This window comes from Drosophila ananassae (genome assembly GCF_017639315.1).
Source record: "Drosophila ananassae strain 14024-0371.13 chromosome 4 unlocalized genomic scaffold, ASM1763931v2 tig00000061, whole genome shotgun sequence".
Lineage (NCBI taxonomy): Eukaryota > Metazoa > Arthropoda > Insecta > Diptera > Drosophilidae > Drosophila > Drosophila ananassae.
In genome coordinates this window covers 2,388,013-2,409,418 of record NW_025319038.1, presented here as the reverse complement: position 1 = coordinate 2,409,418, position 21,406 = coordinate 2,388,013, and the positions used below count along the sequence as shown (strand labels likewise).

General features: G+C 38.1%; 1 protein-coding gene across 9 annotated transcripts in view; it reads left to right on the top strand.

Moving 5' to 3' along the window:
* LOC6506064 (protein glass) overlaps window positions 1-11,256 on the top strand; it is a 62,043-nt gene extending 50,787 nt beyond the window's left edge. For 7 of the 9 annotated variants that reach the window (XM_032455779.2, XM_032455780.2, XM_044717696.1 and 4 more), the window contains 4 exons: window positions 5,254-5,580; window positions 5,643-5,710; window positions 9,282-9,848; window positions 10,390-11,256. In XM_032455779.2, coding sequence (XP_032311670.1) covers window positions 5,254-5,580; window positions 5,643-5,710; window positions 9,282-9,848; window positions 10,390-11,010 — 1,583 coding nt within the window. In that variant the 3' untranslated portion in view covers window positions 11,011-11,256. Of the gene's footprint in view, window positions 1-5,253; window positions 5,581-5,642; window positions 5,711-9,281; window positions 9,849-10,389 lie in introns of those variants that run through there. The other 2 variants (XM_044717697.1, XM_044717698.1) reach the window with 2 other exon arrangements.
* The last annotated feature ends 10,150 nt before the right edge of the window (window positions 11,257-21,406 follow it).

Below are 21,406 nucleotides of genomic sequence, written 5' to 3'. Positions count from 1 at the left end.
TGCAAGGAAACAATTTTCATCGGTGTCTAATTTCGTACAGAAAAGTCGCGCGTTAGGATACTTTGCCCAAAATGTAATCTGAACCCAGTCCCCTTCTTTCTTTTTGTTGCGTGAGACTTAGAACTTAGAAAAAATGCATCATGTTATTAGAAAGTATTTTTTATCTTAATTTTAAACTAACTTAAGTAAAAACGGACACATTGGGCTTGTTACGCTATTCATAGTAGACACGTTTCAAATCAGATTTTTAATACTTTTATTTGGTTTCAATTTAACCCTTATCTATGCTGCTCCAATCAATTCCAAATCACAACACTCGAAACGCAAGAGCTTGCGCAGAAGCTCTACCAAAGCTTCCCAAAGCACATACGCTACAAAAAACGATAAAGCGCATGCGAAACTGGGAGACAAAACAGAGAAGAATACATTTTTAATAAAAATGTTGGAAGGGGCAGCAGTCACATCATCGCAGTGGTTATTCCGTGGGTTGTCCTCCCTAGCATAGACCGCCGACACATCCCGTGATAGTTCACCGCGTCCAGAAAACACCCAGCCAAATCGAGTATTCTGAGCAATGGGGAGCCCGTGACCTAACTGGATTTGGCCAGCCAACAATAGGTCAAAGAATATGCTGGCTCCAATCAAAAAGACCACTCGCTGCGTTTTGTGGAAGTCAGCTAGATCCATATTTCCAGAAATCTTCCAGCCCGAAGCATCTATGTCATGGCTAGGCTGATAGTCTGTAATATGTGAAGCTACAACAGCCTCAATTTCCACTGAATACGTGCTAAGGCGGGACTTCAAGCACACATTAACATATTCTCCATCCGTTTCAAACCCAGCACCGCCGAAACCGGCCACCGTTGTAGAGCATTTGGAGCGGCAAAGCTGAAGTTCACTCACCAGCCGCGACGATATGAGGTGCACTTGTGAACCGGAATCCAATAAAACTCGGCAAGGCAGGAATGCAGATCGACCACGAACGAATAAATTGGATGTTGGCAGGAGCACTAGCCCTGTTCACAACAGGGTTGATTGAGCGGGATGGGTTCGCAACAGAAACTGCACCGATGGGACAGGAGACTCGTGCGGGTGAAACCTGCACGCGAGGGTGCAACAGAATATGATGACGGTGATTGCACGTCGAGCAGCGGGAAGCTGAGCATCCGCGAGCGAGATGGCCATCCTCTAGACAAACAAAACAGCGAGCCAGACTCCGCACTTCGTCGTACCGTTCCTCAATTGGCAAAGCACTAAACTTTGAACAAGAAGGAAGCTCGTGCACCGAAATACCACACATGGCGCATAGAGCAGGACGGGCGTTAATAACCATGCATGAAGATCGGTTATTCGAAGATCTACCTCGGCCCACTTGGTTAGCTGGTGGATACGCCGCCAAAGCAAAGTCGACGCATTCAAAAGTCCAGCACCTTTGCTCCAAGAATCGTGCCAAGGACTCCCAAAACGGAAGGCTGTCGTTGTTTCCGGCTACTGTGTCTTCCCTTTTTGGCTTTTGTGGCAGGATCCAACTTTTGCAGGATAATCTGGATAAGCAAGCATCCTTGAATCTCGGCAGCTGATCCAGAACTCATAAGAGCCCGCATATGCCCATTGAAACGATCCGATAGCTCCCGCAAAGTAGCAACAGACCCTGGCTCGACCACACGAAGCTGCAGGATCTCATTAATGTGAGACTGAAATATTAACCACCGATTACTAAAACGATCGCGCAATAGTATAGTAGTCAGCAATTTCTAGAGCTCTCACCGTATCCAAGGCTGACTCGCGCTGGCATGAAATGAGCCACTGGATCTTTTCCATTTTCGTTAGGTGAGGATGGCTGTCAATCGGGGTCTTAAAAAGGGCGCAGACATCCGGCCACTCGGCATAGCCACCGCAGAATGTTGGCTTCGGCAACGGTGGCAAGGAAGGGGCTGGCTTGTATGGCATTGGCGATACACTGGCACCGTCGAGAAGTGTGTAGTGGGCAGGGATTCTCATGGAGCGCTTGCAAGCCTCCACCTGAATGTCCACTTGCATATCAGTCGCCAGCTGCGAGAATCTCCAATACAGATCACTCCCGATATCGCTCTCTCTTCTTGAAGCGCGGTGAACAACTCACGCAAAAGCTTCTCTTCACTGACTCCACCGCCATAATGGTGCAATCATCAGTCCGCACCGCAGTCTTCACCTTATGATGCAGCGCCGCCATCTCCTGGCAGGTCACCTCTGCTTTTCTCCGCAGCATCCTTTCCCGGGTTTCGGCAGCAGCTCCAATAATCTCAACTCCGGACTCCATTATTCAATTAAAATGCAAATTGTAACAACAACAACAAGGGCGTTTTCTTGGCACTTTTAATGCTCATCACAATAATTACCAAATCAATAGTTTTTAATAGCAGCCGAATAAATAGTCGCGTTTCAAAACAGATTTTCAATATTTTTATTTGGGTTCAATTTAACCCAAATCTATTGATCAATTCCAGCTCTACCAAAGCTTCCCAAAACGCATACGCTACAAAAAACAATAAAGCGCATGCGAAACTGGGAGACAAAACAGAGAAGAATACATGCTGATAACAACAGCTACAGCTAAGCATTTTATGATTATTTTAAGTGCATTTTTTGGTGGCTGCTTGGCCCAACAGAGTTCATAATCGTGCGTCCTATTTTTTTATTATTGTGAAATGAAAAGATTGTTTCAGTTTTTATGATATTATTCCTATTTTAATTTTTATATCATATTTTATTTTAATAAGGTAATGTTTTTATGGAACATATTTTCAGTTGTGGCAGTAGTAGGATTTGGAATGTCTTCAAGGAATTCAGCCTCGGCAGCATGCGTTTCCTGGCAGCCATTGATCGAATTTATTGGTTTCAGGTTTTGATGAAATTATCCTAAAAATTAATAATTTTTAGGGTTTTAAAAACCCCATTTAAATGTAATTTTTATTTTGTTCTTAAATATTTTTATTAATATTTATACAATTGCTGAGGGTAGTGAAATTTTGGTTACTCCGACCCTATAAAGTATTATATTCTTGATCAAGATCACCTCCTGAGTCGATATGAGCATGTCCGGTTTTAAAGCTGCTCTCAGTTTTAAATCTATCGAGTTGAAACTTTGCGCACATCCTTCTTTTGTTTGCAGGCAGTATATAAGTCGGAACGTCCGGGATCGGTCGACTACCCTATCCTATACATCCTATAGCTGCTATATAACTGATTGATCGGTAATGCCATAACTTTTGTGTTTTTTAAGATGCAGGGTTGGGACTTCCCAAACTTGGTATATTTGACCCATATATCTTATGTATTATTTTATGGTACTATAGGTGTCATACAACGATCGGAATTGGTATAAATTTGGTGTTTTTTGAGTTAGAAAAATGGAACTTGGACCAGATTCTATTTTTGACAAAATAATCTGATTTGCCGAATTTCATAAGAATAGGCCGACTATATCCTATAACCGCCTATAGCCACACAAGGGTGTATCAACTTCGGCTCCCCCTGAAGTTGGCTTTTCTTTCTTGTTTGTATTTATTTTCAGCTTTTGTTAAATTCTTTTTTCTTATCTTTTCATTTTAAGGTATCTTTAATTTATGAATTGTATTTTAGAATAAAAATTTTATATGTAGTTTTCATATTGACCAATAAAAAGAAAAACAATAGCAAAAACAGAAGCAAAAGAAAAAAAATTTTTTTCTTTCAAAAAAATTTCCTGTTGAGCTATCAGCGTTTTGATAGTGGCCGAATTAATAAGACGAGGTTAAATTTATAATTCAATTTATTCTGGGTCAATTTAACCCCAAAAAAAGAAAAAAGGCAGCGGCCGATCCAAACAACGCCGAATATACATACAAGTGCATAAACTAAGAGCTTGCGCAGAAGCTCCACCAAAGCGCCCAAAGTTCATACGCTAAAAATAACAATAAAGCGCATGCGAAACTGGGAGACAAAACCGAGAAGAATATATGCTGGTAACAACAGCTGCAGCTAAGTATTTTATGATTATTTTTAAATGCATTTTTTGGTGGCTGCTTGGCCCAACATCCTCCCCCCATTGAAGGGTGGGCTTTCAATGACACTGTTGGAAGGGGCAGCAATCACATCATCGCAATGTTTATTCCGTGGGTTGTCCTCCCTAGCATAGACCGCCGACACATCCCGTGGTAGTTCACCGCGTCCAGAAACCACCCAGCCAAATCGAGTAATCTGAGCAATAATAATAAGAGTAATCTGGGAGCCCGTGACCTAACTGGATTTGGCAAGCCGACAATAGGTCAAAGAATAAGCTGGCTCTAATCAGCAGGTCCACATGCTGCGTTTTGTGGAAGTTGGGGTCAGCTAGATCCATATTGCCAGGAATCTTCCAGCCCGAAGCATCTATGTCCTGGCTAGGCTGATAGTCCGTTATATGTGTGCACTACCTCAGCCTTGCGATCCTGGTTCACAACAGGGTTGATTAAGCGGGATGGGTTCGCAACAGAAACTGCACCGATGGGACGGGAGACTCGTGCGGGTGAAACCTGCTCGCGAGGTTTCTTCTTCTTCAAAATGAAGCCAGTTTGCGTCGGTTTGTCTGTTTGCACTATTTTTGTCTTAACAATCCTGAAAAAAATTGGAAAATGTTTGTTACTATCATATGAGCAACTATTGTTCTACAAATTTTAGAAATACCTTAAGCTTACATCAAAAAATTAAAAAACTATGTTAATTAAAAAATTCATAACTTTATAATTAAGAAAGATATTAAAAAGAGCTTTACACCGTTGAAAGGGTTTTTTAAATATCTATTTCACTTTTTTGAGACCAATCGTCTATATAGTACACAATAAACAAATAAATACACTGAAAATAAACTTTGTTTTTAAGAAAAAAAATTATTTTTTCAAAATTTGCTCATTTGATAATTTTTATATTGCACGTGGAGATAAGTTTTGAGATGACGCAACTTTTGATATATCGTTCATATCTGGCAAAATCTGTTAACTCAAGATATAGTCCTGTAAGTGCAGCTACCCATTTTATGCAGCCTCCTGTGAAGCTTGCATTTACTTATACATGTGTGTGTATTTGATTGGCAACTTTGCTTTTTGGAGTCTGCATATATAATATTTGGCTTGTTTGGCTTTATCGTACGGTTTTATCGTAAATATTAAAAAGAAAAATTGATTTAAATATTCCGATTTCTTTAATTGAAAATAATTTGAGGTTCTTAACAGTGAAATATTTTTTCAATCTTTTTAGCTTTATCTCAATTTAGTGAAATAAATCAGGGAGAAACGGAAAAAGGAAATTTACATACTGGAACAGACACTATTTCCCAGTGTGCACCTGATTCAAATTGTACCCAAGTAAGCCATCCTGCTACCACCAATATCCCTAATTTGATAGACAGCTACATTGGAAAACGAAGAACCGCCAATCATCCTTGTCCAGTGTGTGGAAAACATTACGTTAATGAGGGCTCCCTAAGAAAGCATCTAGCCTGCCATGCTGAGACCTCACAGCTTACAAACAGTTTGCGCATGTGGCCCTGTAGCGTTTGTCAAGCTGTCTTCACTCATGAAAACGGTAATCCTATCATACAATGTCGTTGCGGGATGATCTATATATTCTGTAATTTTACTTAAAAGGTCTGCTTACTCACATGGAGTCAATGCGTATGGATCCCAAACATCAATTTGCTGCTCAGTATGTTTTGGTAAGTCATAACAAATATAAAAACGAAAATGAAAACGTAACGTCGGTCTCAGACGAAGCAGATAAGTTTTTACAGATTTTTTTTTAAAGCTCAGAGTGTTTAATAAGTTCAGTGTAATCCTTGGCCGAGTGGGCTAAATAGGTGATCATGTGTTATCCAACGGTCCACTGAAGGTCAGGTTGGAATGCTTCAAGCAATAATTGAAAATATATGTGTTTTTATACCCTTGCAGAGGGTATTAGAATTTTGGTCAAAAGTGTGCAACGCAGACGTCTCCGACCCTATAAAGTATATATATTCTTGATCAGGATCACCTCCTGAGTCGATATGAGCATGTCCGTTTGTCCGTCTGTCCGTCTGTCCGTCTGTCTTTTTCTACGCAAACTAGTCTCTCAGTTTTAGAGCTATCGAGTTGAAACTTTGCACACATCCTTCTTTCCTTTGCAGGCAGTATATAAGTCGGAACGGCCGGGATCGGTCAACTATATCCTACAGCGGCCATATAACTGATTGATCGAAATTGGCATAACTTTGGTATTTTTTAAGTTAGAAAGATGGGATTTGGTACAGATTCTATTTTCGGCAAAATAATCCGATTTTCCCGAGTTTCATAAGGATCGGCCGACTATATCCTATAGCTGCCATATAACTTTGGTTTTTTTAAGCTAGAATGATGGGACTTTCTACGGATTCCATTTTGGACAATATAATCCGATTTGCCAAAATTTCATTAGGATCGGCCGACTATATCCTATAGACGCCATATAACTGAACCTTAACTGCAAGGGTATATCAACTTCGGCTTCGCCCGAAGTTAGCTTTCCTTTCCTGTTTTTATTTTAAAAATCACAGAATAATCATTATTTTCTAAGCAAAAAAAATCAAAAATAATCATTATTATCTGAGCGACAAAATAAAAATCACAAATAACCAACATATGAGTACATATTTCCATACACCAGGTACATAGGTCAAAATTAACACTATGATTTTTCCGCGATCACTCATCCAAATCGCTAAAAATTAGAAAAAAAAAAAAGAAATATATTATCAATGTTTATAAATGTATCAACAATATATGAGTTGGTCTCGGCGACAATGGAACAAAACGAAGTTGTAAGCAGGCTTTAGGATCTCCCATCCTTTCTTCATTAATTTAGTTGAGGATTTAAGGTGTTTATCGATAAAACCCTCAAATGTTAAAAGTTTTCCAACATTTCCTCTTGAGTACTGGTAGTTAATTAGGTGTTAATTTGGACCTATATATTTTGTCTATGGAGATATCCAGTCATATGTCCAAGAAATTGAATACATAGCCCGGAATCATAAAATGAGTGACATTTTTGAGCGAAAAAAAAAATCACAAATTATGATTATTTTTGATTTTCACTTTTTCGCTCAGAAAATAATAATTATTTTGTGATTTTTAAAATAAAACTGATATTGATTACAGTCCCCGCTTTAAACAAAGAAAATACTAAAATAAAATAACAATAGTATAACAAGTTTTTTTCTTCGCGGTCGCGATTAAGTCATTGTTAGGCCCCTAAGTTCTTAGTAAAATCTTTATACAATACTAAGCAGTTTATATTTTTTTTACTTTCTCATTATAAAATTCAGGTTTTTAGCCTTGCAGAGGGTATTATAATTTTGATCAAAAGTGAGCACCGCAATGCAGGAATGTGTCGTATGAAGTATTTAGATTTTTGATCAGCATCACCTGAGTCGATGTAAGATTTTAATCAGATACTCTTTATAATAACCGTTTGTCTGCCCCTTCGCAAATCCCCTTCATGTCTGCCCCTTCGCAGCTAGCATCTCAGCTATCGACTTAAAACTTTGCACCCATCTTTTTTTTCCTTTGCAAGAAGTCTATAAGTTGGAATGGTCGTGATTGGACGACTATATCCTATGCTAGCCTATAAATGATTGATCGATAATGGCATAACTTTGGTATTTTTAAAGTAAAACTTAGGTTGAGACGGTTAGGCGGGTGTGGTCAGCTACTTGAGTGGTTAAGGCTTCTTGTAATACCACAAAGGAAAGAATCTAAATGCCTCCATCCGGTATTTTGAAAGCAAACACCGCTTCATGGAAATTTTCTTAGAACGAGTAGGGAGAATGCTCCATTTTCTTGATCCTATGTCAAAGTGTTTTCTACAAATTAGCCAACATGAAGTTAAATGGATGCTTTCTTGTTCTTTCTTCGGAAGAAGAGGCCTGCAAATGTCTGCTCTTGCTTATATCGTTAGATATCGCTTGTCAATAAGAGATCAGCTTCAGCCATTTACTGTCCTGGAATTAGATAAGAAGGAGTCTAGAATTCTGGGGCATCTTGAGTGTAAAGAAGATGCAACTTTGTCTTAAGCACTAACGAGTGTTTTGGATTTCAGTGCTTTCATTATGGCGTGATTTCCGTCTGGAGACGCAGACACTTGCAATAGAAACCTCCTCCCACCTGGCCAAGCCTCCCATATGGCCACCTGGTTAGATTTGTAGGGGGGCCACCGGTCCTGGTACTTGTTTGATTCTTGAGGGGTTAGTTGACGGGTATACAGTAGTCCATACACCTGGTGATGTTGAGTGTTGTATGTTAAGCCTAGTGTTAGCATGGCAGGTTCTCCTCCATAGATCCGCCTCTCGTAGCCTTACTAGTAGTAGCGTAGCCACCTTAATCCCCATTTACTTGCAGACTTATGACAAGGATGAAGTCTACGGTATCATCTGCATTAACTCTGTTGACATCACCCTCATGAAAGTGATCTCATGAAAGGTTGCCTCAGTGGACGCGTGTTGTGGTGCTGTAAAGTCATTAGGGTTAAGGCGAATGCAGCTTCGCTTTTTACACGCCTTATTGGTTTACTGGTACTCTGAGATCTTCAATCCAGGGTTCCAGGCTTCCTGGATAAGGGCTACATCATCTCCACTCTCCGCAAGAGTAACTTTTTACCAAATTTGTTTTTTAACAATTTGATTTTCATTAGGGTCGGCTAACTATATTCAATCCGATATCTATTTAATAATATAAACTGATGCTTAACTTTAAGGGTATATCAACTTCATTTCCGAATGAAGCTAGCTTGCCTCTCTTTTTTAAGCATTTTTCCAGATATCTTTTTCATCTATAGCGGCTATGTCTTTATGAAATTTGAAAGATCAGATCAATTGCAAAAAAATGGAACCATTTTTCAGACAGATGGACATGTTTTTATTGACTCAGGATCCTTATAAAAAATATACCTTCTTTATAGGTATATATACTTTTATTTTAGTTAATTTTAGCTTATAAAGATTGGAAATGACAAAACGTTGTTGTTTGTAGACATCAAGATAGAATGTTGGGACTGCATACAGATTCCATTTTAGACAAACTACCCATCGCAAAATGACGCAACCTTGATATTTTTAAATAGAGAAACGTTTCAAACTAACATTTTTTGAAATTTGGTTTTAAAGAAATTTATTAGGTTAAATAAACATCGGCTTCGATCGATGTTAGAATTCCTTTCTTGTTTTTAAATAAATTTTTAATTTTTGGCACCAAATTTTACGTAAAATGATACCATTTCAGTCTCGGGCAGCAGCCGAACAGCGAGAGCGTGAATCCATCCTAGCAGTAACATTAGCGGCAAGTAGTGGCGGCTCTTGTGGAAGAATTGGAGTGGGAGATACCGCAAATCTTCTATCTATGGGTCGCAACTCGGAAGGATCCAACTCAAAGTGTCCTTCTCCATTGGCGAATTCTGAATGTTCCTCTAATGGACGGTTATCATCATCAACGGCTTCCGATCAAGATATTGAGCATGGACTCAGCGAAAATGAGAATAGTAACCAGAACAACATAAGTAGCACAAACAATAACAATAGTTGCAACAACAATAATAATTGCAGTTCTGGAAAAACGACAGAGTTTCGGTTACCTACTTGCAGCCAATACAATATAGAAACAGATCTGCACGTAGCAAACCAAATGTCCCTAATGGCAGCAGCTGCAGCAGCAGTAGCTGCATCACGACCGCAGGACGGAGCTGACGCGACAGCAGTTCCCAATGCGGCAGTCCAAGCAGCTGTGGTTAATCTCGCTGCTGCTATGCGTATGAACAATCCCAGCAACGGCTCCACCGGTTACCAGCAACAAGTAAGATAATTCAGTTAGGAACCTACATTTTATTAAGTAAGCAAATCATGCATAAAGTGTACATGCGTCATATACACCGAATACAAAGTTGCTCAAAAATATTGTTGTTTTAGGAATATTCTCTTGAAATTTTCTTTAAGTTTTTTTTGCATATGTTTCAAATGCGTAAAATTTTGAAGTTAAAAAAAAAGTAAATAGTTATCTGTGGTCGAATCTGAAGCTTATATACCCTTGCGGTTAAATCACGTTTTTTGTTGTACTTGCTGTTAATGGCCCACAGGTTTGGAAATTGTACTATCTTTATTACAAATTTCGTACAATATAAATTCAAAAAAGTCTCGAGCTTCTTTCTGCTGAATTTCAAATATATCGAAAGTATCTTATGTCGCTTTTTACAGAATTTGAGATTTTATTCCCAAATTGCTATAAAAATGTGTGTAATATACGTACGTCAATATATATTTTTGTTTTTATTTTCACATATACACCATCCATTTTTTATATTAAAATTTAAAATATTTTAATTTTCTTTACTTTACAGCAAAGTGATCACACTCCAACACATCCACATTCGCATTTGCACCCGCAACACCATCAGCAGCCACAAGGCACGTCAAATCAACAGCCTCAATTGTCACATTTTCTAGGACATTCACATCCAACCAACTCCAACTCTCTCCCTCAACGTTCACCGCCAATAAACGTGCCAAGTTTGCACATGCATAATGAATCAACATCTGCTGCGACAGTTGCCATGAACATGAACGTGCACATGATGCGCGCCTCTGTCGACTCAGACTCCGCACTGGCTGGGATGCATTCTATAGATTCTCTTCATCAGCAGCACCAACATCAACATCACCAAGTATCTAATTATTCACAACATGCAGGGACTCCCACATCTCAGCTTACGCATCCTCATTTGCACCCTAGCTCTCACCAACAAGACCCGGACGCGGCCCTTCGGTTACATCATGCAGAAGCGATTTTGCGTTCCCACACGGAGGTAGCCTTCAGGTTGGCCTCTGGAGCGGGAGTAAAAAGCGAGTTGGATCTACAGACTGTCAATGCTAATGAACTTGCAAACTCCAGTATTAATAGAAACGAACAGCATCGCTTCTCATCACATCAGCAGGAACACCAAGTTCCTTCGAACTCCTGAGCCACATATATCAAATCCGCTACTGCGGAGGTGGCTACGAAATAAAAAAAATTAAGTACAACGATGTCATAATTGCATTAACTGCAGTTAAAAAAATAGCATTAATTTAATACATTTGAATGCGTAAACAAAAATTATATTTATTTACGAGAAATGATTGATATAATTCATATTATGTTTGTATGTAAGTTTATACCGCAACACCGAAATCAGTAAACTATAACCTATTCATTGTGCAATATAAAAGCTCACGTTATTACTGGCACATAAATCCTTATATTAAAGAATCTCTTTTTCGTTCAAAATGCTAATTTACGCATAAGGAACAGGGAAAAGGAAATTCTTTCGTATCGAACCTTTTGACGTTTCTGCAAGCAATTCAGTCTTCGTGATTTGGGATTTGGTCAACTCTGTAGCTTGTAAACTAAATGATTAAGATTATAGAAATGACAGATAATTATAAATACAATAGAAAAATGGGCAGATTGACAGAGAACGTACAGACATGCTTTTATTATTTTTCTTTGTTTTAGTGATTAATAATTTATTTATTTATAGGGTCAGAGACGATTCATTTTATGCATTACAAAAATGGACAAAATGAACAAACCCTGCAAGAGTATAAAAGAAAATATGTCAGGGACTGATCGGGTCGACCAGGCGCTTACTGTGATCAGGCTGGAGTTGATGTGAGATACTTGAAGTCCTGGGTTGGTTCTCCTCAAGTACAGACGGTGCGGGGTTTCGGCTGATTCTGTATCGTCCGATCCTACTTGTGGTCCGTTTCACGGGAGCAACACTCGAAGTAGGTTGGATAACGCGGTTCCTACTTGTGGTCCATTTTATGGGAGCAACAGTCGAAGTAGGTTGAGTAACGCGGGTTCTACTTGTGGTCCGTTTGCCGGTAGCAACACTCAAAGTAGATTAGATACCGAAGGCTAGTTGTGGTCCATTTACACAGGAGCCACTCGAAGTAGATAGTTTTAAGAGAGTCCTACTTGTGGTCCGTTTTACACAGGAGCAACACTCTAAGTAGGTTTGTTTTAAGAGAGTCCTACTTGTGGTTCGTTTTACACAGGAGCAACACTCTAAGTAGGTTTGTTTTAAGAGAGTCCTACTTGTGGTCCGTTTTATACAGGATCACTCGAAGTAGGTTGGTTTTAAGTGCCGTACCTTATCACTGAGCAACGAACCGATCTACTCTGTATTCGCAACTATCTTTATTTCAGAAGAACAATTCTTATATAAGATGCTAAATTATACATAAACTAAGTCTAGGGAAGGTCAATGTTATGAACGTGTTCCCCCGCGCAATGATATCGCGACCATTGATTAGATCAGATTACTAAGTGTGAATATAGGTCTTGGAATTAGGTGCCAACATGACACATGACAGGATTTAAGGCTTTTAGCCAAGTCATAAACCCTGAAAATCTTTTATTAGGGTTGATTGCTTAAGATTAAATTACACCTTGTAATATTTACATGGGCCGACAGTAAAAAAAATCTCCTCGCATATTTTCAGGCTTCCCTGAACCAAAGTCCAAAACAAAAAATATCGGCCTGTCGTTATTATTCTATGTTAAAGTAGTTCTTCGGGTGGCATATAAAACGATTTGACAATATTTGTTCTTTTTACATAATTGACCTTGATTACTTGGCCTTGACTTTTGACTGTAAAGTTGAGAGATGTTAAGCAATAGGAGTGCAAAGAGTAGAAGCGAAAGGGAAATAAAATTGAATTCGAATTAGAAAAAAGTAGATGAAATAAGTAAGACAATCAACCGATTATTTAAAATTTAAAATGCAGCAAAATATAAAGGAATATAAAGATATATAACATAATTTAGGAGCAGAAAGAAAATATACATATGTAAAGGAGTGCAAATGAAATCGCAAAAATTCGAAAAGTCTAAATACCATTTCGCCTACAAATTTTCATCTGCATGATTCAACTGTTATTCAGTTAAATCAATTCCGTTATCGATTTCTGTGGCACCCCGGGTAAAAATATTGAGAGAAAGGAAAATATTAATATTCGCGGCAGTATGAATAATTTGATGACGATGAATTAAGAATTGAAAATGTGGTAAAAACCATATTCATATTATAAAGAAAAAGTATCTTTAGAATATAAAGTACGTTTAAAAAACATACTGAGAAGAAGAGAACAGTTTTGATATAAAAAATCGTTAAACATGGAAGCAAGTAATAGAGCAAAGCATTTTAGTCTGAAAATAACACCCCTGGGAGACCAACTTATAGAGTTAATAAAGAAACAACTAAAATCCAATGATTTTGCAACAATATTAAGTTGCTAATCAAACACTTGGTAAATTAAATCTTAATATTTCAGGCTGTCAACCCTCACCCGAGACTCTCGAAAATATTTTGACTTAGCTAAAAACCTTAAATAATGTGCCACCGCTGAAATTTTCAAGTGAAATTGCTTTCAGTTGATTAAATTCCGTTTCGCGATTTCTGTGACAACCCTGTAAAACCCAAACCCCTAAAAAAATATCTTCAGAGTAGGAAGTAAGGTTGAAAAACTTACAAAGAAAAGGTCCTTCCCGTCCCGTACCGTCCTTCTAGTAAGAACGGTATATTTTAAGGAGCCTGTCTTCATCACCGTTAATAAGGTTGTGTAATAAAACGATACCCAGAACCGCTCTACGGTTTTTAGTAAAGGTAAGTTAATTGGTAAAGTATTTTTTGGAACTATAATATTGCATACCAATTGAGAAACTAAAGACGAAATCAATTTTGTAAGTATTGAACTCCGTGAACTCCGTATTGCAGATTTCAGATTCAAGATTCATACACTAATATTAAACAAGCCAAAAATATAATTAAGGAAGCTGCTCACCGTGCCTTTCCTTCGTTTAATACTGTTCTTAATTTTGATGCGATCATCACTTCCGCCTTGCAGGAAGTTGTCAACACTAAGGCAGAGCCCTTACCATCAAAACTTACCCTTACCCTCAAGAGCCTTATCAGGCTTGCTTTATGAGCGACACACATATGCCAAATTCCTTACGCGTATTCATATGCGGCATAAATAACAACTTTACAGATATACCATTTGCGACTCAATTTAAAGATTTTCCATCGACACTTGCACTGGCGCAATTACTCCAGAACTATGAACTTGCGTTTGCATCGCAATATTCTAATTCCACTGAGGATAGAAATTTCAAACAGCACCATCAACAAGGGACAGGGCTAGCAATTCTGACCAACAAGTTAGATATGGTGGGAACATTATTTAATTTTTCGTCAAAAAGCCTACTCCTCGCCAAATCAACACAAGTTCCCTTGAACTCGTTGAAAGTATGCATGTAGACCATCTTCCTCAATACTGAGGCAGCCTTCCAATTTCCGGCGTTAGATAGGCCAGGAAACACTTTATCAGCATCCATCTATGCCTCTGGCGTCTGCCTCAGGCAAGCATATTATGCGACAGACCAAGAGAAGGCTTAAAGAGCTGATTGTTGACAAAGGATCTTAAAGAAAACATATATTTATCTCAAAGCCAAGTCAAAGAAATTTATAAGAGCGCAATATATTAGGAAATTTAAATATTCCTATGATATCTCGATGCTTAAGACGATCTGCTCGCCTGACTTCTTGCCGGAGAACATATTTGTACAAGAACTTCAGCCGACTACGGTTAGCAAAAAACATACTAAGCCTGTTTGAGTCCTCCCCCCCTCTTCTTCAAAAAACTAACTCTCAGCTATCAGAGTTGTAGGGGTTTACCCAGTAAGCTTCGTAGACTCTATTCTGATAGTTCTTCTTTTGCATTACATGTCTTTACTGAAACCTAGATAGAACCGAAAATCTTTAGCTCCGAAGATTTTCCAGATAAGTAAAAAACTTTTAGACGCGACCGCTCTCTGCGAAGAAGAGGAGGAGTGTTAATTTGTATAGACTCCATATTTCTGAAGGTGAAGATGAAGTTGCAAAAGCTTGGTGATTTGGAATTTCTTTGCGACAAAATCATTTTGTCTGCTCAATCGTATGTCCAATAGTGATAGTGACTCTTGGTGACTTTAATCAACCGGAACTTGCTTGGTCAAATAGTGGAAACATCAACTCATCATGATTTATCTGTTAGCATATTTGGCATGTTTCTAGGTCAGATTAGCCATGTCAGAAATTCTTTAAGTCGGCTTTTGGACTTTCCACTCCTCTTGTCACTTTCACTTTCTCTGCACGCTAGATTAGATCTGAATCGACACAATTTCTTTTGTAGACATAAAGATGACTTTAAAATACTTTACTTTAAAATATTTGTTGACTCAAGTGCCGTGGAAATATCCGTCCACTTCCAATAATCCGCCTAGGTTTACAAGGCGCCTTACCGACATTAAAAATTGTAAAATCAGACATTTAAATAAACATAAAAAAACTGGCCGTAGTATTGCATGTTCAAGATTTTTAGTAGGTCAAACAAACTTCACCGCTTAAAAAAGGAAAAAACTCCGATGCTACCAACTATGTAGGTATTTCTAAATGGTCAGCAATTCCCAATTTAGTCGAGCAATAAGTTACTCCTCATTACAACACCTTTGTACTTTTCATTCAATCATTATTTCACCAAGCCTGCAGGGTTTCATAAGGCGTCGCTTCACCACCATAAACTTATTAGAGTTAACGTCCGTTCTTACTAATGACCTCCGAAATAGATGTTATTCCTCCTCAAACCATGTCTCTCAAATCACGATATTTCTGATCTCTTTACTCTTATACTTTGATGCTTGCATCAATGTTAACATTTTAATGCTCCAAACTTGAAATTTTTTTAGCAATATACATATAATTATGACCGAACATTAAAAACAATAAAACAATATTTAAAAAATATATAATAAAATAAAAATAATAGATTTCTCGAGCTCTTTTTGAAATCGTTTCACTCAAACCACCTGGAACTGGAACGCTCCCAAACCAATGTTTCTGAGCGGTGTACCATCTATGCACTTATGTATAATCTTTGGTAAAATACTATGAATCTATCGGGAAACTCTGCGACTCCGAGTTCCGAGTTTTGATAGTTTAATCAACTAAAATAAAGTATTATGAATTATCGCCACTTTTCATTTTGACGGATTATATTAATTGAATTTTTTTTTAGGTATATTTAGTGTTAATTACTCGCATACAGTCATAAATTCGTAGCTAATATTGGCATACGTCCGTGCTGTTCCGCAATCGCAGGCGGAAGAAACCCTGCTAATTGATGATCTCGAACAGCTGACTATCATTATATCGTCCACACTATGCAGAGGTGCTAGGGTTACTAGTATCGGCGCGAGGATATATATATTTTTTTTCCTTTTTTTATAGAGTTTACTTTTATATTATTACTTTTTTTTTGGAATAAGTTTTATTATTGTAGTTTCTCGACTTGCCCTTGATTCTTTGAGGATTTGTATGTCGGCTTACTGTAAAGCCAAAACAAAAGTGCTTTATGATTCTAGTTCTAGATGAAACATATGTTATAATAATTAAATTCTTGAATTTGATTGGTGCGATCTACTGGTATTTACAGATATAAATATATTTTAATATATTTATAGTTTATAAATTATAAGTATATATCGCCTTTAAAATATATTTTAAAAATATTTTTCATGCATGAACGGATTCAAGCGGACGTATATTTATCCGTTTCAATGAATCTGCCTTTGTATAAAAACACCGATTAATCTTAATTCTTATTAAGTTACCTTAATAATAATTCTTATTAAGTTATCTTAATAATAATAAGAGGGAACCAATCTTTATAAAAATATTGAATATTCTTTAAGTAAGAATGAACAACTACTTGGCCTATAGTTCTTCATTCTTCAGGCATTTGGGAGAAACAAAGAAGATGGAACTGCTGAATGAGCAGATCAAAAAGCCTAATTAAGGGGTTACATGGGTTCCCTCGGGGAAAAAACGGCATTTTTTTTTAAATTTTTTTTCTATTTAAAAAATGAAATATTTTAATGAAACTTTTTATTATTAAAAAGATCCTTATGTAATAAACATTTTGTAAAATTTTCAAACAGCGGTCATTACGACGCCATTTCCGGCAATTCCGCGTTGTAAGCAGAACGTCTTTTAGGATCATCAGAAATAAAAATAACAAGAAAGGAAAGCTAACTTCGGGCGGAGCCGAAGTTTATATACCCTTGCAGTTGAAGCGCAGTCCGCTAGGTGGCGCCACGCATCTTATATTATTAGATACATAGCGGATCGTATATAGTTGGCCGATCCTTATGAAATTTGGCATATCGAATTATTTTGCCAAAAGCGGAATCCATTGAAACTCCCATCTTTCTAACTTGAAAAACACCAAAGTTATACCAATTTCGATCGTTCTATGACAGCTATAGGATATAGTCGGCCGATCCTTATGAAATTTTGTACATAAGATATTTTGGTCAAATGTAACATGTGTAGAAAGTCCCAACCCTCTAAATTAAAAAACACCAAAGTTATGGCATTTCCGATCCATCAGTTATATGGCAGCTATGGGATATAGTCAACCGATCCCGGCCGTTCCGACTTATGTACTGCCTGCAAAGGAAAGAAGGATGTGTGCAAAGTTTCAACTCGATAGCTTTAAAACTGAGAGAATAGTTTGCGTAGAAACAGACAGACAGACAGACGGACAGACGGACATGCTCATATCGACTCAGGAGGTGATCCTGATCAAGAATATATATACTTTATAGGGTCGAAGATGTCTCCTTCACTGCGTTGCACACTTTTGACCAAAATTATAATACCCTCTGCAAGGGTATAAAAATACGCGAGGGAAAATAAAAAATAAAAATTGGATTTTTGGCAGACGTTTATATAAAAAAAAACAAGTTTTGATGAACATTTTTCGACATTTAAAAAAAAAAAACAAGTCCTTCAGTTAATATCTTGTAAATGATATCTCCAAGACCTGGCTAAAATTTCATTAAAATCGGTTTCCTTTAAAAACATAGTTTTGAGAAAAATGCATTTAAAGATTTCCGCTCGCACCTCGAGCGTCCACATTTTCAAGGCTGTATCTCCGAAACTATTAGTCAGATCAACTTTAATTTGAAACAATATTCTAGAGATGTTATAGAATTGAATAAGACAAAAAAATTTTGATTTTGGGAAACCGCGAAACTCCCCTTAAGATGCCATCCAAAAATTTCCATAACCCGAATGGATCGAAAGGATCCATATATCGAAAGGCCGCGTCAAGCTCCATACTTTTTTTTGGAATGATTAACTCAAGTAAAGAATCACGTTATCGTACGTTAAAGTTTTTTGTTTGTTTAGGCTATATCTTTCCCTTGGACACTTACAATAAGTTACCTAATCCAAATTTGAAAATAATTTTTTTTTGTTTATAATGAACACTATGTGCTTACACTTTTTTTTATTAATTTTAAATTGCCACGAGCAGTTGCTTATTCTGTTGCTTAAGGCGGGCGTGTCAAGTAGATTACGATGGCGATGTTGTTAAGAAACATGGATGTAGTTTGAATCTTATTCGGGAGTATGTCAGCTTCATAGCTGACATTTATATAAAAAATAGTGAGATGCTCTATCCACACTATTACCTATGGCACCTGGATTAATTTCTTCTTTTATTGTTTATTCCTCATATGTTGTTGCATGTTTTAGATTTTTTTTGCAGGCCATATGTGTCGGTATATTGATTTGGGCTATAATGTATGGATTTATGCGAGACAGAAGACATTGACAATGAAATTTTTTTTAAAGATTTGATAGCGGACTTATCGGTCTATACCATGATGGAATCATAAATGGTACAATGATACCATGAATTTCGAAGTTCTAGGTTTTGAAATCATTAAAATCTGTTCGGCGATTTTATTATTATAGTTCGGAACTTGTGTTTTTAATTTTTAGCATCATGTTTATACGCTAGCATCGGAGAGGTTATATGAAGCCTTTTGAATAGTTCTTTTGATGCTGGTATTTTTTTTTTTAAACAAGCTATTTGATGTAAAGGTTTGTTGAGTACAGTCTTCTTTGGTGTTGAAATGTTTCCTTTTGCAACGAGTACTGTGTTGTATTTTGCGCTATCTCTTCTCTGACGAGTGATATGTAAAGGTCCCTGTGAATGTTTACATTCCGAACGTGCCACGGTGCCCCTGTGATGGTTCTGAGAATTTTTGATTGAGTTCTTTGCATTTTATCCACACTGCTGTTACTGGCATTCCCCCACAACTGCCGTACATCCAGATTGTACCTTATAGTCCAGGCTAAGGGCGAGCCAGTGGAGGCTGCTAGCTTTGAGCTTTAAGTGTGTTTTTTTTTGGCTTCAATGTAGCTGCGCCAAGTAAGACGTCTATCGAGGGGTACGCCAAGATATGTTACTTCATTTGCTTTCGGAACCACTGTGTTGTTTAGAGTAAATGGAGGGCCGTCTTGCCTGTTAAGTGTGAACGTTACGTGTTTGCATTTTTTTTCGTTAACTTTGATTCACCAGTTCTCCACTACCAGGTGATTAGCAAGTTGCGCCGCTGCTTGCTTGGGGATGTGGTTAGTTGCATGCTCGTTGGGATGTCCGCAGTGTAGATAAGGTAGAAAGTTGGTCCTAACAAGCTGCCTTGAGGAACTCTGGCACTGATGATGTAATCTTCGGACATGGCAGCATTAAATCTTACTGAGAATTTCCTGTTGTAAAAATATGACTTCAGAAGTTTGTGAGCGTTGGTTGGGAGCATTTCTGTTATTTTGTGCATTAAACCTTCTAACCATACTCTGTCGAAAGCTTTTGATACGACCAGAAATATCGCAGTGCAGTCCCTTTTTTCCTGTGCCAGGTATCATTATGATGATTGACTTTTTCCATCTCTCTGGGAAGTGTTGAGATGAGAGGAATCATTTTTGGTGATATTAGGTCGCATCCTGGAGATTTTTTTGGGTTGAGTTGTTCATTTATGATTTTGAGTAACTTATGTGGTCTTATTACAATTGGTTCATACGTAGATGTGTCGATATCTGAAGTGGCTGGCAGTGAGATCCCGTTTGATGCTGTATTGGGCTGAAATACATTTTGAATATGTTCTGGGAATCTGTCGGCTCTTTCTCCGTCACTGCGCGCCCAGTTGCCTGTGGATGTCCTAATTGGCATTGCAGATTTTAATGATACGCTGAATGATGAGTGTGCTCTCCAAAGTGTGAACTTGGAGCTCATTGGGGATAACTGCTCTATGTAATGTTTTTCGGACCTTTCTTGCGGACCTGAGTTGCGAGCTGCTGCGACCAAGACGTATTCAAGAGTGTTTGTGGATAAGTTGATATCACCTTCGTCATTCAAACGTGGATTCAACTCAATATGCGAACTTACATATTTTTTGTACCTTATCCAGTTGGTTTTATTCGTTGTTAGTCGGAATAGTTTATCTACCGCAACTGGATGTAGATTTAGTTGGACAAGTACAGGCGAGTGATCAGACGATAGATCTGATAAGTAGTTGGCGCTTATCAGGTTGCGTGGAATGTTTTTTGTGACTGCAAAATCGATCAAGTCTGGCTGTTTTCTGGTATCTGTTGGCCAATATCTAGGTGTCCCTGGTGACACACAGTCTAGCTTGTTGCTTGCTTTTATTATTGCATTGTACAACTGCCTTCCCTTTGGAGTCACAAGCCGAGATCCTCAGTGCGTATGCTTGGCATTAAAGTCTCCTGCTACTATAAATTGTTCGCTCAGAGCAGAGGTTTTGTTTTATTGTTCCACGTGCCGAATAAAAATATTTTCGATATATAATTTCTTTTTTGGTTGCAAACTTTTGGTTGCATACTTTCCTTTTTGGTGCTTTGAATATGTACCTTTGCTTTACAGCTAGCAACATCGGTAGCACTACTTATCGGACTATATCTTAAGTAAGTGACTTTTCCCAGATATGAACGATATATCAAAAGTTATCTCTTTTTAATTCTTTATGGATCGATTTGAGCGGCTGCATTTTTAGGGTTAAATTGACCCACAATAAATACCCGGGAAAGGATGCTGCGGAGAAGTGCAGAGGTGACCTGCCAGAAGATGGAGGCGCGCCATCATAAGGTGAAGGCTGCGTCGCGGATTGCACTATTATGGCGCTGGAGTCAGTGAAAAAGCGTTTGCGTGATCGGTTCACCGCGCTTCAAGAAGAATTGGAGGAGCTTAATTTCAGCGAGATTGGGAGTTTACTGTATTGGAGATACTTGCAACCAAGCGCTCCATGAGAATCGCTGCCCACTCCATACTTCTCGATTGTGACAGTGTCTCACCAATGCCATTCCAATGCTTTACTCATGCCTGCGGGAGTCAGCCTTGGAGAGGGTAAGAGCTCTGAAAATTACTGACGCGAACTACGATGAGGCCCATGACCTATTCCGCAATCGT